At 33.2% G+C, this 13,662-nt stretch overlaps 3 protein-coding genes and 1 long non-coding RNA gene across 4 annotated transcripts in view; 3 read left to right on the forward strand and 1 right to left on the reverse strand.

Annotated features, from left to right (window-relative positions):
- LOC128392688 (nephrin-like) overlaps window positions 1-645 on the forward strand; it is a 78,314-nt gene extending 77,669 nt beyond the window's left edge. The window contains exon 12 of the mRNA XM_053352754.1: window positions 510-645. The gene's annotated coding sequence lies outside the window, so the exon portion shown is untranslated. The remainder of the gene's footprint in view (window positions 1-509) is intronic.
- LOC128392687 (protein patched-like) lies at window positions 180-11,593 on the forward strand. The gene is given in 14 exon segments (XM_053352753.1): window positions 180-864; window positions 1,341-1,514; window positions 1,746-1,938; window positions 2,486-2,675; window positions 2,933-3,002; window positions 3,251-3,342; window positions 3,639-4,434; window positions 7,486-7,581; window positions 7,669-9,084; window positions 9,172-9,762; window positions 9,842-9,984; window positions 10,076-10,226; window positions 10,229-10,459; window positions 10,557-11,593. Coding segments are annotated over 13 exon segments (4,377 nt in total). The 5' UTR covers window positions 180-864; window positions 1,341-1,409; the 3' UTR covers window positions 10,860-11,593.
- Window positions 11,594-11,738: 145 nt separating this feature from the next.
- Window positions 11,739-13,558, forward strand: LOC128392689 (tRNA pseudouridine synthase Pus10-like). Its single transcript, XM_053352756.1, has 4 exons — window positions 11,739-12,032; window positions 12,281-12,635; window positions 12,944-13,148; window positions 13,249-13,558. The coding sequence occupies exons 1-4, from the start codon at window positions 11,852-11,854 to the stop codon at window positions 13,399-13,401; spliced, it is 894 nt and encodes a 297-aa protein (XP_053208731.1). The 5' UTR covers window positions 11,739-11,851; the 3' UTR covers window positions 13,402-13,558.
- Window positions 12,026-12,623, reverse strand: LOC128392692 (uncharacterized). The gene is made up of 2 exons (XR_008326028.1): window positions 12,488-12,623; window positions 12,026-12,393 (listed from the first exon to the last, which is right to left on the reverse strand). It is a non-coding gene; the product is annotated as an uncharacterized LOC128392692 (long non-coding RNA).
- Window positions 13,559-13,662: the final 104 nt, after the last annotated feature.

Raw genomic sequence — 13,662 nt, forward strand, 5'->3', positions numbered from 1 at the left:
TGTAATTAAGAGAAGACAAATAGTGAAGATTAACGATTTGATTAATTGTCCAAATTAAATTGATAAAAGAACAAACAAAAAACAAACTTTTCGAATTGAAGAGAAAAAATTATCGATTAGAAAATCGATTATCTGATTTTCGGTAACGATTTTAATTCTTTGGGTTTTTCTGATCGCCCGGTTAATGATTCGGATCGGATTTACTCATTTTCGCTTTTGTTTTTCTTTGTTTACTTTACTTTTCTTTTTTGTTTAATTGTTTCGTTTAATTTGGTTACATTTTCCTTCTCTAAGTTGACAATTAGAAGTGAATATTTGCTATAAATTCACGGAGGAGAATTACAACAATTTCGAAAGAAGAGATTAAAAGATTAACACTTTATCTTTTTCTCTCTCTCTCTAAACATATCCGGCTGTTTACTTTAATCCGATCATTTTGTTTATTCTGTCTAATATTTTTCTTCATCTTCTTCTTCTTTTGGTGACAATTTAAATTGGTTAATCTTTAGAACATTTCGTTGGATTATCAAGAAGGGTGATCAAGGTGACAATCAACGGAATAATCTGGATAACGAGACAAGAGAAACAACAACAAACAACACACAAGAAGGAGGAGGAGGAGGAGGTGGAGAGAGAGAGAAAAAGAGAGAGGATAAAGTTGATATTCTTTGTTCATTTTTCTCTCATTTTGATTTCTATCTCTTTCTCTCTCTCTCTCTCTTTCGAAAACGAGATGATCTCTTATATGTTTTAGGAGTTTACTTTTTGTCTTCATCATCATCGCTCACTCTTTGTTACAATAAAAGAGAAGAAGAAGAGATCAAGGAAACAGAGAGTGTGGTAAAAACTCACATGGTGGATAAGGTTACTACCTTTGGTTGTTCTATTCTTTTTGGGCTGTACGGAGAGAAGATGATGGCGAACAGAGAAAGAGAAAGAAAGAAGAAAATTAAGACATCATCATTTGGTCTTAATCAAGACATCAGAAGATCAAACCCAAACCAGGAGAGAGAGAGAGAGAAACAACTTAATTAACTTGCTCTGCAACTTTCTTCTTTCTTCTCTTACTGCCCCTTAGCTTCTTTCTTTCTTTTTTCTTTCGCCATCATTTTCTCTCTCTAACATCTTACTCTCTTTTCAAGACGTTTTTCTTTTTTTCTTCTTCTTCTTCTTCTTACCCTCCCTTACCACCGCCTCTTTCTCTTTTACCATAATATTCTCTCTCTCTCTCTCTCTCTCTCTCTCTCTTTACAATTCTCTTTCTTTTCTTTCATTCCTCTTGATCGTTTCTTGTAAACGCTTCTCTCATTTTCCTTTTTTTTCCAACTTTTTTTATATAGCAAAAGCCATTGGTACTTTTCGGTTAAAAATCTTCAATGGATTTCAATTAATGTGAAGTGTTCAAAGTTATGCCACCAATAGATCAACTAGTCTCTTTGTTTCCTGGGCCTACGGATTTAATACACAAAACATCTTGGGTTAATGCGTCAATTGCGTTACGCCAAATCCGAAAGGTTGGAGAATTTTGTTCTTTTCTCTTGTCTTTTTTTTCGGTTCTTCCTAATACCTGATTTTTCCTTCTTTTCTGGTGTCTCTAAACTTTCTATTATTTCTTTCTCTCCCCCTCTTATGATTGTTTCTTTTTTTTTCTCTATTTGCTTTACTAATCTTCATCTTCATCTTATCTGTTTCCTTCGTTTATCTTATTCTTCTTTTATCTCCATCACTGATTTCATCTCTAACAGGGTAGAGCTACCGGTAACAAAGCTGCTTTGGTGGTTAGAAGTAAATTCCAACGGCATCTCTATGATATTGGATGTTTTTCACAGCGAAACCCGGGAACCGTTTTATTTGTTGGACTATTGGCCTTATTAAGTGCTTTAGTTGGCCTTAAATCGGCTAAAATTGACACCAATATTGACAAGCTTTGTGTTGAAGGTATATCATCATCGTTTCAATTCATCATTATAATTATTCATCTTATCGTCATCATCATCATAATCATCACACTCACTGGCTAAAATCACACTCTGTGGCCTTTACACACTTCACCATGATGATCATCATACCATCATAATAATCATCAACATGTTCATCATGTTTCACCATCAACCATTTTTTTTTTGCTTTCAAATTCTGACCAATTAGTGATTCCACCAAAGTGATTAGATTGTGAGCCGTTTACCATCTTATCCATTATTTTCCAATGGTCACTTTTCTTTACAAAAGAAAAAGGATATTAACATGATAATTAACCAAAAAGAAATCATCAGAGAAAAGAAAAGCCAGACTGTGGTGTGATGATTCCAACATAATTCACTGTTCCCATGATGATGATGATCAGAACACCAATTTACCACCAACACTTTTCTAATGTTTATTTATTTCTCTCTCTCTCTCTCTCTCTCTCTCTCTCTCTCTCTCTCTCTCTTTCTCTCTCCTCTTGTGTGTGTTCTCTGGCCATTATTATTGTAAAATATTCTAGCTGGTGGTAGACTGGAAAAAGAAATTGATTATGTTAAATCAACACTTGGAGATGGTTTTGAAAATACCAATCAACTTTTAATTCAAACACCAAGCGATGAAAATGTCAACATTTTACATTCAAATGCGTTACTTTTACATTTGGAGGCCTTAAAAGTTGGAACGGAAGTTACAGTGGACATGTTTTCAACGTAATAATCATAATTCTATTAAATTGAATATATAATTTTCTTTTAAAATGATCACTTCTCTACTCCTTTCCCGTTTCCCTCAAAATGTGTGTTGTGTTAATTGAAAGTTTCCATGTCATTGGTTATTAATTTTCAAACTCATTAACTTTTCAACCATTTTCCCTCCCTCACCATAACCATCACCATCATCATCTATTGCATTGAACTAATGAACAATTTATTAACTATTTCCTGTGTTTCTTGTTTTTCTCTACCAGATCCTGGCGATTAAAGGATATCTGTTACTCTCTTAGTATTCCAGCTTTTGAAGAGCAACTTATAGATGCGGTACGTGTTACTTGACCATACAAATGACCATCATTATCACTCTGAAGAAGAAGAGAAAAAAAAAATGATTGCTCGAGATTCATCACCTCATTCTGTTTTCTATCATCTTTCATCTCTCTCTCTCTCAGTATAATTATTTTCCTTTCTTTCCTGTTGATTGCTGACGAGAGTTGATAATTATATTATTATATCTGTTTCTCTGTTTCTAATTTACTCTCTTCTCTATTCTGATCACTTAATTTTCGTAGGCTTTGGATAAATTAATACCCTGCGCAATAATAACCCCCTTAGATTGTTTCTGGGAAGGCTCTAAATTACTGGGACCCGAAATTACTATACCGTGAGTGTTATTAAATTGTTTTCTTCCTTCTCTATTCCTCAATTTAACAATTTACAACTTAATCAAAAACGATCATTGAGAAACTTTGATATTCTCATCAACTCTCTTCACCCATGTTTTTGTTTTCTGGTCTTTAACAAATTACCTTAAGAAACCCTCAAAGCCCAACCTCTTAATTATCTTGTTAATCTGATGTTAATTTATTTTTACCTTATCCCTTAATTTTGTTTTTCCTCTTAATCTTTTTTTTCCTTCTTTTTACCTGTTGTTGGTTGGTCTTTATTTCATCTTACCAGGAGATTAAATCTCAACCTTGCATGGACCAATTTCAATCCAGAATCTTTACTTGAGTTGGCCAAGAATCGTACCTATTCAAGCTTAGGATCTAATAATCGTTATCCATTTGAGACATTTGAAAATTTAATGTCACGAGCGGGGATATCGACAGCTTACCAGAGTCGTCCATGTTTAAATCCTCAGGATGAAGAGTGTCCCGAAAGTGCTCCCAATAAGCATACACTTCGTGAGCCTGATGTTGGCTATGAACTTTCAGGCGGTTGTTATGGTTTTGCCACCAAATGGATGCACTGGCCGGAAGAATTGATTGTCGGCGGTATTAAGAAAAGTAAAAATGGTCGAATAGTTAAAGCTCATGCTCTTCAATCGATCATTCAATTAATGGCGGAACAAGATATGTTCGCCTATTGGCAAGATAATTCAAGAGTTTTACACATTGACTGGACCATTGAGAAAGCTCGTCAAGTATTGGAGGCCTGGCAACGGAAATTTGTCTCTGAAGTTGATCGGTACATTAAGGAAAACTCAATAACCGATTATAAGATAGAAAAGTTTACCAATGTTGCCCTACTTGATATTATGAAAAATTTTTCCATACCCAATATTATCCATCTTTGTATTGGATATTGTTTACTGTTACTTTTTACCGGTTTATCTCGTATTAATCTTGGTAATCCTGGTTACTCACAAAGTGCCCTTGGTATTTCTGGTGTCCTACTTATCGCCCTTGCCATCGCCTCTGGATTAGGATTTTGTTGCCTCATCGGTTTCCCATTTAATGCATCAACAACTCAGGTAAGAGATGATTCTAACAAAAATTATTTCTTCTCTCTTTTCACCAATTACAAGTTATTTTCTCTCTCTCTCTCCCTCGCTCCTTACAAACCTAAACTTTTATCCATCAAAAGAAACATCAACAAGAAAAGAAAACAACATATTGAGTTTTCTTTTTTACTTTTGTTACTTGTTGTGAATCTGTTACATCAAATATTTTCTCTCTCTCTCTCTCTACTTCTCTGTAACTTTCACGTAGAAAAATCATATTGAGTATCCGTGAGAGAGAAACACAGAGAGACATGTTATATGTGTTTGGAACTTGAAGACTTAAGCTTTCAACTTTTTTCTCAAGTCAAATAGCCAAATCCTATTTCTTGTCTCTCTCTCTCTCTCTCTCTCTCTCTCTCTCCTTGATGAGCACACAAATTCTTAAGACTGATCTCCAAATAATAATCCGTAATCCAGATTAGGGAGAGAGAGAAAGAAGGAAATCTCATTGACTGTGTGACTCATTTTCTTGTTATAACAGTGTTAACTTAATTTCTTCACTAATAGTTTGTGTATGCAACATAAGTAATAGGCAAAAGCATGTACATTTTATTACATGAGTAAATTTGACTTTCTGATGCTACTGTTTTATTTTATGATTGCTGTTGCTCGGTTGTTGTTTTTTCTGTTTTCCATCAGTGCAAGTAGATTTGCTGCTTTTTTTTACCTATGATTGTTTACCAAAAATCAACAACAACCACACACAAATATATTATGATTATGATTTGCATTTATAAATAATAAACATGGATATTAAGAACTTGTGAGAGTTTTAAGTCTACTGAAGATGAGAAAAAAAATTCTGGTTTTCCGTTGTCTCTTTTTTCTTCTCTCTCTCCTGGTGACTTTTTCCTACGGTGATTTTTTCATTGCTGTGCTTTTGTTTACATTTTGAGACAAAACAAGAGCTATTTTTGTGAGAAATCAACAAAGTATCCAGTTGAGTTTCTCTCAGTATGTAAAAATATTAGAAGAGGATCTGGTTTTATCTCTTCATCAGCATCTCTCTCTCTCTCTCTTCATCTTTATCCTCCTTTTCCTGTGTGTTTATTATTATGTTACTAATATTACACAAATGTTATTGTAAGGATAATATTTGAGACATTGTTTGTGAGAATATCGATACAATTATTAATAAGATGGTTTGATTTTTGTCAGAATTTAAAATTTTCTCATTCAGTATCTTTTTCTTGGAAACTTTTTTTTATCAATTCGAATCAAAAATATTCTGTTTGTGGTTTTTGAAGGCAAAAAGGAATATATTCCAAGGGTTTTACTTACCTTTCAGGTCCATCTGTTGATTTTGTTTCAATTTCTCATAAATTTTGAGAAAAATTTGACAAGAGAATTTTCTTTTTTTCTTCTCTATACATTGATACCGATTCGAAGTAACGTTTTGATAGCATCTTCATCAATCACAAATACTCTTTACCTTGATATCGTCAAAATAAACTAGTGTGTAAGTTATGTATTCTTTTCGTCTCTTTCTTTCTCTTTTACCTCTCCCTCTCTCTCTCTCTCTCTCTCTCTCTACCTCACTTCTTTCTTCTTTTTTTACCTTGAATTGATCTTCTGAGGTGGTCTTCTCTCTTTCTCTCTTTCTTAAGCAGACCAAAAAAAACTCCAAGAGAATTTATATCTGTATAAATGTCTATATCTGGTTTACTTTTCTAAATTTTGTTAGATAGACTCACTTGCGTGAGAATCAACAAAGTTTCATCGTCATCTCACCATCATCATCTTGCAGATTGCTTTTTTTACCTTTCTCTCTCTCTCTCTTTTCCTTCTATCACCATCATCATCATCAAGCAAAACTCAATCAACCAATCAACTCACCCAACTAAAAACCGCACTTTACTAGTCTTTCTCTCTCTCTCTCTCTCTCTTTCATACACTGCGATTGAGAGAGAAAAGAAAGAAAACTCAGTCAAGATTATCTCACTCATCCATGGCGAAGATAAGATTTACCTTTAACCTGTAAATTTGAACCTTTTTCATTTTCTTCTTATGATATATAATAAAATGTTAGTGTTGTTTTATCATCATCGCCGCACCTTCTCTCTCAACAACTGCCAGATGATAGTTGATGTGATTACCTTTCAATCACTCAGAATACATATTTCTTGTTGTTACTTCTCTCCCTCTCTCTCTCCAATGATACGTAAACCTGCATCTCATCATCATCACCAGCATCATCATCTTCCGAATATATTCTGAGAAACATCATTTAGATCAATCAACTTTTTCTGTTGTTGTTTCTCCTCTTCTCCTCTGCGTGACAATCAACAATCTCAAACTATTGATATTTATTGAAACTCTTTCTCTCTCTCTCCTGAAAACATGTTCAACTTGATATTAACCTCCAATCAGAATAATATTAATATACTTTTCAATCAAACAAATGATCAAATTCATGATTAGCAAAAATTTTAATAGAAATCATTTTTCCAATAACTATTTGTGTTTATCAATTTTCGTTATTGATCATTAAGATTGTCCATTATTTCATTTGTCATTTCTTTGTCCACTTACTTTTCCTTCAAAATCCTCTTAATGGTCGTTTATTTATTTATTCTTTTTTTGCTAGAATACCTTAAGTCCTGGTCATCGTTTTTTTTTCATTTTACTTGATAAAAGATTTAAAATTATACCTCGAATCTTGACCTAAAGTCGTAAAAAAATATATATGCAATCAATTGAAATTGTCATTCAAATCAATTGATTCCTTATAATACTATCATCTTTTCAACTGCTTATATTAATACCCATAGATTGTTAAACTTATTGTTGAAAATCATTTTTCTCAACGAAACATATTCACGGCATTTGATTGTTGTAATAATGGTCAACAATTTAAACTATTATTTGGTTCGATTTGGATTAAATTGACCTCAAATTCAAACATTGACCTATCCACCTACTAAACTGTTGTTCACACGATTTTAACCTTTGCCGTTGTTTTGTTTTCTTCTTGTTGATTAATAATTAATGTTTTTAATTGTTTACTATTTCTACTTACAGATTATCCCGTTTCTAGCACTCGGCTTGGGATCAGCTCCATTATTTTTACTAATGGATGCTTATGAAGAAAATGTTTCTAAAGATACTCAATCTAGGGTAAGAATTAATTTTTTTCTGTCTTTTCTTACTTAATTACATTTTACTCATTGATTTAATTGTATTTTTTTTATTCCATTTAAATAGAATCCAATTGCCGATACTCTTCAACAAATTGGTTTCTCTATTTTACTTAATACTTTTACACTTTTATGCTCATTCGGAGCGGCCGCTATCATACCCATTCCTGCTTTGCGATACTTTGTAGCTCAAACTGCCATTTTAATTACCTTCATTACCATTTGTTTGCTGACAATTTTTCCCGCCATAATGAGCTTGGACTTGCAGCGACGTAAATCACGTCGATATGATTTATTTTGTTGTTTTAAAGTCAGATTATCATCATCATCATCACAATTAAAAGCACAATCATCTTCACAACACAGCCAACAAAAACAAGAGGAAAATTATTCTCATCGTTCTCATCGTCATGATAGATACTCTAAAGTAAATAATCACCGTGAAAGAAAATCATCCTCATCATCTTCAAGAAATTATTATAAAGATGATTCTGGTGAAGGTGATCATAAATTGACGATAAAAATTCCTACTCTAAAACAAATGGATTCATTATCATCACCATTATCAACTAATTATTATTCTTGCAAACCATATTTATTTGACTCATCATCTTCACCATCATCATCATCATCATCACCATTAACAAATAGTAATAATAATAAATCATCACGATCATCATCCTCATCAACAACAACAACTAAATGTGCAACAACAAATAAAAATAGTTTCTCATCAAATGTTTCAACTCCCGTTATGCCAATTAGGACAATTAAACCTCCTCTTAATTACAATTTACCTTCACCACCACCAGCTTATTTTGGTGATATTGAATCTGCACCACCCTCAGAACCACCACCATCTCCCTCATTAGATGACTGTGATTCTGATAGAGAGGATGATATAGATGAGATGGATGATGGGATTCGTGAAGATGAGATGGTTCCACCTCTTTCCCATAGATTATCATTAAACTATTTTGTAGCCAGTATCTATATACCTTTACTACAGAGACGAATATTTAAATTACTGGTGATGATTGTGAGCTTTATAATTTATTTAATTTGCCTGTCAGGCGTTACCCAAGTCAAAGATGGACTCGATTTAACGGACATTGTCCCACGTGGTACCAGTGAATATCGTTTTCTACTTAATCAAAGACAATATTTTAATGTATACAATATGTACGCTGTTACTCAGGGTAACTTTGAATATCCCACCAATCAAGCACTTCTAGTTGAATATCATAACTCATTTACCAGAGTTCCAAGGATAATTAAAAATGATGATGGTGGTTTACCTGAATTTTGGTTAATCATGTTCAGAGATTGGCTTCTTGGCTTACAGAATGCATTTGATATTGACTGGAAAAACGGCTCAATCAGTCAAGAAAGATGGTTTGCCAATGCATCAGCTGAAGGTATTTTAGCATATAAATTGCTCGTTCAAACTGGTAGAGTTGATAATCCGGTGGACAAAAGTTTAGTAAGTATTGATTAGTTGATCAATTCTATGATTAATTAGTTATAACTGATTAAAAATTGTATTTTTCTGTTATCTACGATCTTTCAGGTTACCAAAGTTAAATTAGTTGATAATCGTGGTGTCATTAATCCAAAAGCTTTTTATAATTATCTAACTGCCTGGGTTACTAATGATGCTATCGCTTATTCAGCATCTCAGGCCAATTTTCATCCTGAACCCCGTCACTGGATTCATGTTGCTTCAGATTTTGACCTGAAAATTCCAAAATCTCAGCCCTTAGTCTACACTCAAATACCTTTTTATCTGCACAATATGAACTCAACAGAAGAAATTACTTCAACCATTCAAGAGATTCGAGCCATTTGTAAGAACTACGAAGACAAAGGTTTACCCAATTTCCCGACGGGACTTCCATTCACTTATTGGGAACAATATATTCGTCTACGAGTCTCATTGGGTTCTTCGTTGATTGTTGTTTTTGCGATCATTTTTGTAGCCCTTTGTACCCTATTGGTCAATTGTTGGGCTTCATCAATGTTGACATTTGTTCTAGCACTGACCAGTGTCCAAATCTTTGGACTCATGGGTCTACTAGGGATCAGATTAAGTGCCGTACCAGCAGTGGTCCTTATCATTACAGTTGGTAAAAGTATTCACATTCTTATTCATCTTTTAATGGTGAGTTAATTGTTTTACTTAATTATTCAATGAAAATATCTTATTAATATTGATTATCTATCTAATCATATCTATTCAGAGTTTCTTGACCAGTATGGGCAAGCGAGATTATCGGGTCATTGCCGCTCTTCATCACATGTTTCCACCGTTGGTCAGAAGTGAAATCTCAACTTTCTTAGGAATCTCAATGTTAGCATTTTCTGAATTTGATTTTATCAACAGGTAAGATTTAATCTTTTTTTCCTATGCTTTTCTGCTCCAAAACTCAAGATCATTCATTAATTGATTTGTATGTTTCACTTTCCAATCACAGAGATTTTTTCTTAGTTTTCTCTGGAGCCATAGTCATATCGAGTTGGAACGGTCTAGTATTTTATCCTGTTCTTTTGTGCTATCTTGGTCCACCCGGTGAAGTTGTTCCTCATGAATACGAGAACAGAATTTCAACTCCATCTCCACCTTCTTCCCGCCAATCAAGAAGAAACCTTCACGACATTCTGTTTCATATTCTAGACGAATCTATCCTCGAGTTCAATCTGAAATCTCATTATCAACCATCTCAGAGGAACCACCTTCATACCAATCATCCCATGAGATTGTCGTCCAACCCGAACTGGTTGTAGAAACGACAACAGTCACTAATACAGCACCTCAACAAATTATGACACAAACTACCTCATCACATGTACCGAATGAGGTAAATATCCGTTTGCAAATCTTTTTTTTTTAACTTTAAAACTTTGTTTTTTTTCTATTTACCAATTTACGTTGTTTTTTCTCATTATTTTTCACAGAAATCGGGCAACATTTCATCAGGCTCATCTTCTGATCGTGATAGTCCAGAAACCCCATTAAGTCGTGATAGTCCCGCTTCAGCGAGCGACAGTGGTGCCTCATCCCTGAGTAGATCTAGTTCAACGACGACCACAATTTATCCACCATTCAATTCAACAAATCTATATGCATATCCACCTCAAACAGTGACCACCAAAGTAACAACCACCGCTAAATTAAAGGTTGAACTGCATGCACCTTACATGGACAGAGAGTCCAGTACAAATCGCAATAAAAGCAAAGATCGTCGAGCCAATCGATGAGGATTATAATTTATTTTTTATTTCTTCGCCCATCAACTCAATTTATGCGGTGTTTCCAGTCGAAACATATAACAAAAAGAAAGACTCATTTCCAATCATTGCCATTATCATCAACATCCATCCTTTTGTCATCCATTGTCTTTATCCATCTCACTCGAAGCTCACACAATAATATTTCAAAAATCATTCGACTTCTTAAACTCAACTTTCGTTTCTTTTTCCCCAAAAAATTGTAAATGAAAACTCAACATCAACAAACATAACCTAAATTTAAGATTAGGTCTATTTCTCTTCCCGCTTTTTTAAACATTCTGTAAATTTCTCAATCCACTAATCCAAATGATTAGTGTTTAACTTTTTTCTATATATACATTTGTATCTTGATTGTGTTTTTTAAGAGGAAATTATTTTTCTTCCTTCATTGAAGCTTTTTGTTTTTTAACCTCAACATTTCAACATTGAGATGAAACAGAAATTGATTAAGCAATTAAGTTGATTCTTGTTAACAGAGAAAACTTTTATCCGATCAAATTAACTAATTTGATCAACAAACACACACAATTAATATTGTACCTTCAATATATTGTATTTGTACATAAACCTCCTTTTAACCTTTCACCTTGAAAGGTTAGAAAAACAAAAGAAAGCAAAAGAAAAAGAGAACAGAATTAACTTAATTGTGATAATTAAATTTTCATAATAGATGTCAATTAAATATTTATAACATTTAAAAATGGTTTCAATTTTATTTCAAACAACAATTAATCTGAAAGGAAAAAAAAACTTTCGATTAACTTTTGTAAACAAAAAAACTTCACTAATCGTCCGTTAGAAAATCGATTCAAATCGATTTTCGATAATCGATCGCACACATGTTAACCAGAATGAAGTGAATTATTTACAATCATTTAATTTGAATTTTTCTTTGTGTTCGTGACTTTATTTTATCTTTTAATTGTTTCGATTTGATTACAATTTGATAATCATTAATTATGGAGGTTAAAGAGTCGGACCAGCGAGCGGATAATGGATCACTTTATATCGCTGGTCGATACAATAAATTCAGTCGGAATCTTTGTCAAACCCCTTGGATACTTGATGGTGTCCGGCGGATGGAAACTTCAGTTCAAGAGTTAATTGTTGATCAAGTTGAGAAACGAATTAAATTTGAAAGTAAGTTAATTGTGATCGATTTAATTGTGAATAAAAGGAAAGAAAATAAAACCAAGGTAATGAGGTTTTACCTTTACAATGTTTGAAGAGATTTGTGTTCACTGGTGGACTTGTAATTGGAAAATTTTTCAAATTGTGAAATTTAGTTAATTTGGTTATTTGGTTTGTTTTATTTAATAGTTAATTTGTTTGTCATTTAATTTTCCGTTTAATTGTTACTTGTTTTTCATGTCTCATTAACCAATTAGAAGCCAGATTCAGTTCCAGTGGCCGTGAAGATGTTGATGTAAGGATGCTTGGTGATGGAAGGCCATTTGTTATTGAACTAATTAAACCTCAAGTAATTACCATTAGTGATCAACTGTTAGATGAGATTGAGAAATCAATTAATTCAAATTGTTCAGATGTACAAGTGAGATATCTTCAATTAATGGATAAGAATGAGGTAAAGGTACAATTGAGAGCCGGTGAAACGGATAAGATGAAAGTTTATCGGGCTTTGTGTTGCATTGACAGGCCTTTTACCGACCAAGATATCGATAAATTGAAAGCAATTAAGGATTTAATCATCAACCAGAAAACACCAATCAGAGTATTACACAGGTAATGTAACTTTTTGCCATCAGTTGAACCATTGGAACCATTGGAACATACCTGATAAGCTCGGTCAAATATGCTGTTATTGCGTGATTTCAATTGATTTAGATGAGTAATTTTAGCCAATCAAGAAAGTGGACACTCAATTAATCGACTAATTAACTACTCATCTTCATCAACACGCAAACAACGGTATATTCGGCCAAGCAGGTATGAGAGAGAAACTTTCAAATGTTGAACTCTTTCCGAATGACCAGTTGACCTTTACTGTTGATGTTTTGACCATTTGTCTGATTTTGTATTTCGATAAACAGGAGATCACTTTTGGATAGAACTCGAACAATTCATCATATTTTGGGCGAGAAAACTCAAGACGAACATAAGTTCATCATCGAATTAAAAACGGAGGCTGGAACTTACATAAAGGAATTTGTTCATGGAGATTTTGGCCGAACGAGCCCAAATTTAGCTCAAATTTTAGAAAATTGTAGAACAGATATTCTAGAATTAGATGTTACGGTGAGTTAATGAGGTTAGAAAATGATTAACATGAAAATAGATTAACTAGTGACTAACAAATTGTTATGACAAAAAAACTCTTTTCTTTTGCTCCATCAAGGAAATAACAATTAACTGGCCTGGACCTAAAAGCGATCGAGCGGAGATTCCAATTACAAGTCAAGAGAAATGTGAACCAAAGGCCACTGAGAGTGAGACACTTGGCGACCATGAAGTTTGTAGTAAAAAGATTAAATTAAATCAAGATGATTAACAATCATGGTACAAACACTCAGATCAAATGACCAAACACCAATAAGGATAAAAGATCAACACAAAGAGGAATAACTTTTGGTGGGAAAAGAGAATTGAAAACAATTCAATAAAAAACAAACTCTCATCATATTAAAATGATGAAAGAGTAAAGCTAATTGTAAATGAAAAAGTTACTTTTCATTCGTTTCAATAATGATAATTAATTAACTCACATCATGAGTTTCCTTCAATTTATCATGAACAAAATCTTTGGAATTTT

The sequence above is a fragment of the Panonychus citri genome, unplaced genomic scaffold (genome assembly GCF_014898815.1).
Source record: "Panonychus citri isolate SS breed McGregor unplaced genomic scaffold, ASM1489881v1 Contig00136, whole genome shotgun sequence".
NCBI lineage: Eukaryota > Metazoa > Arthropoda > Arachnida > Trombidiformes > Tetranychidae > Panonychus > Panonychus citri.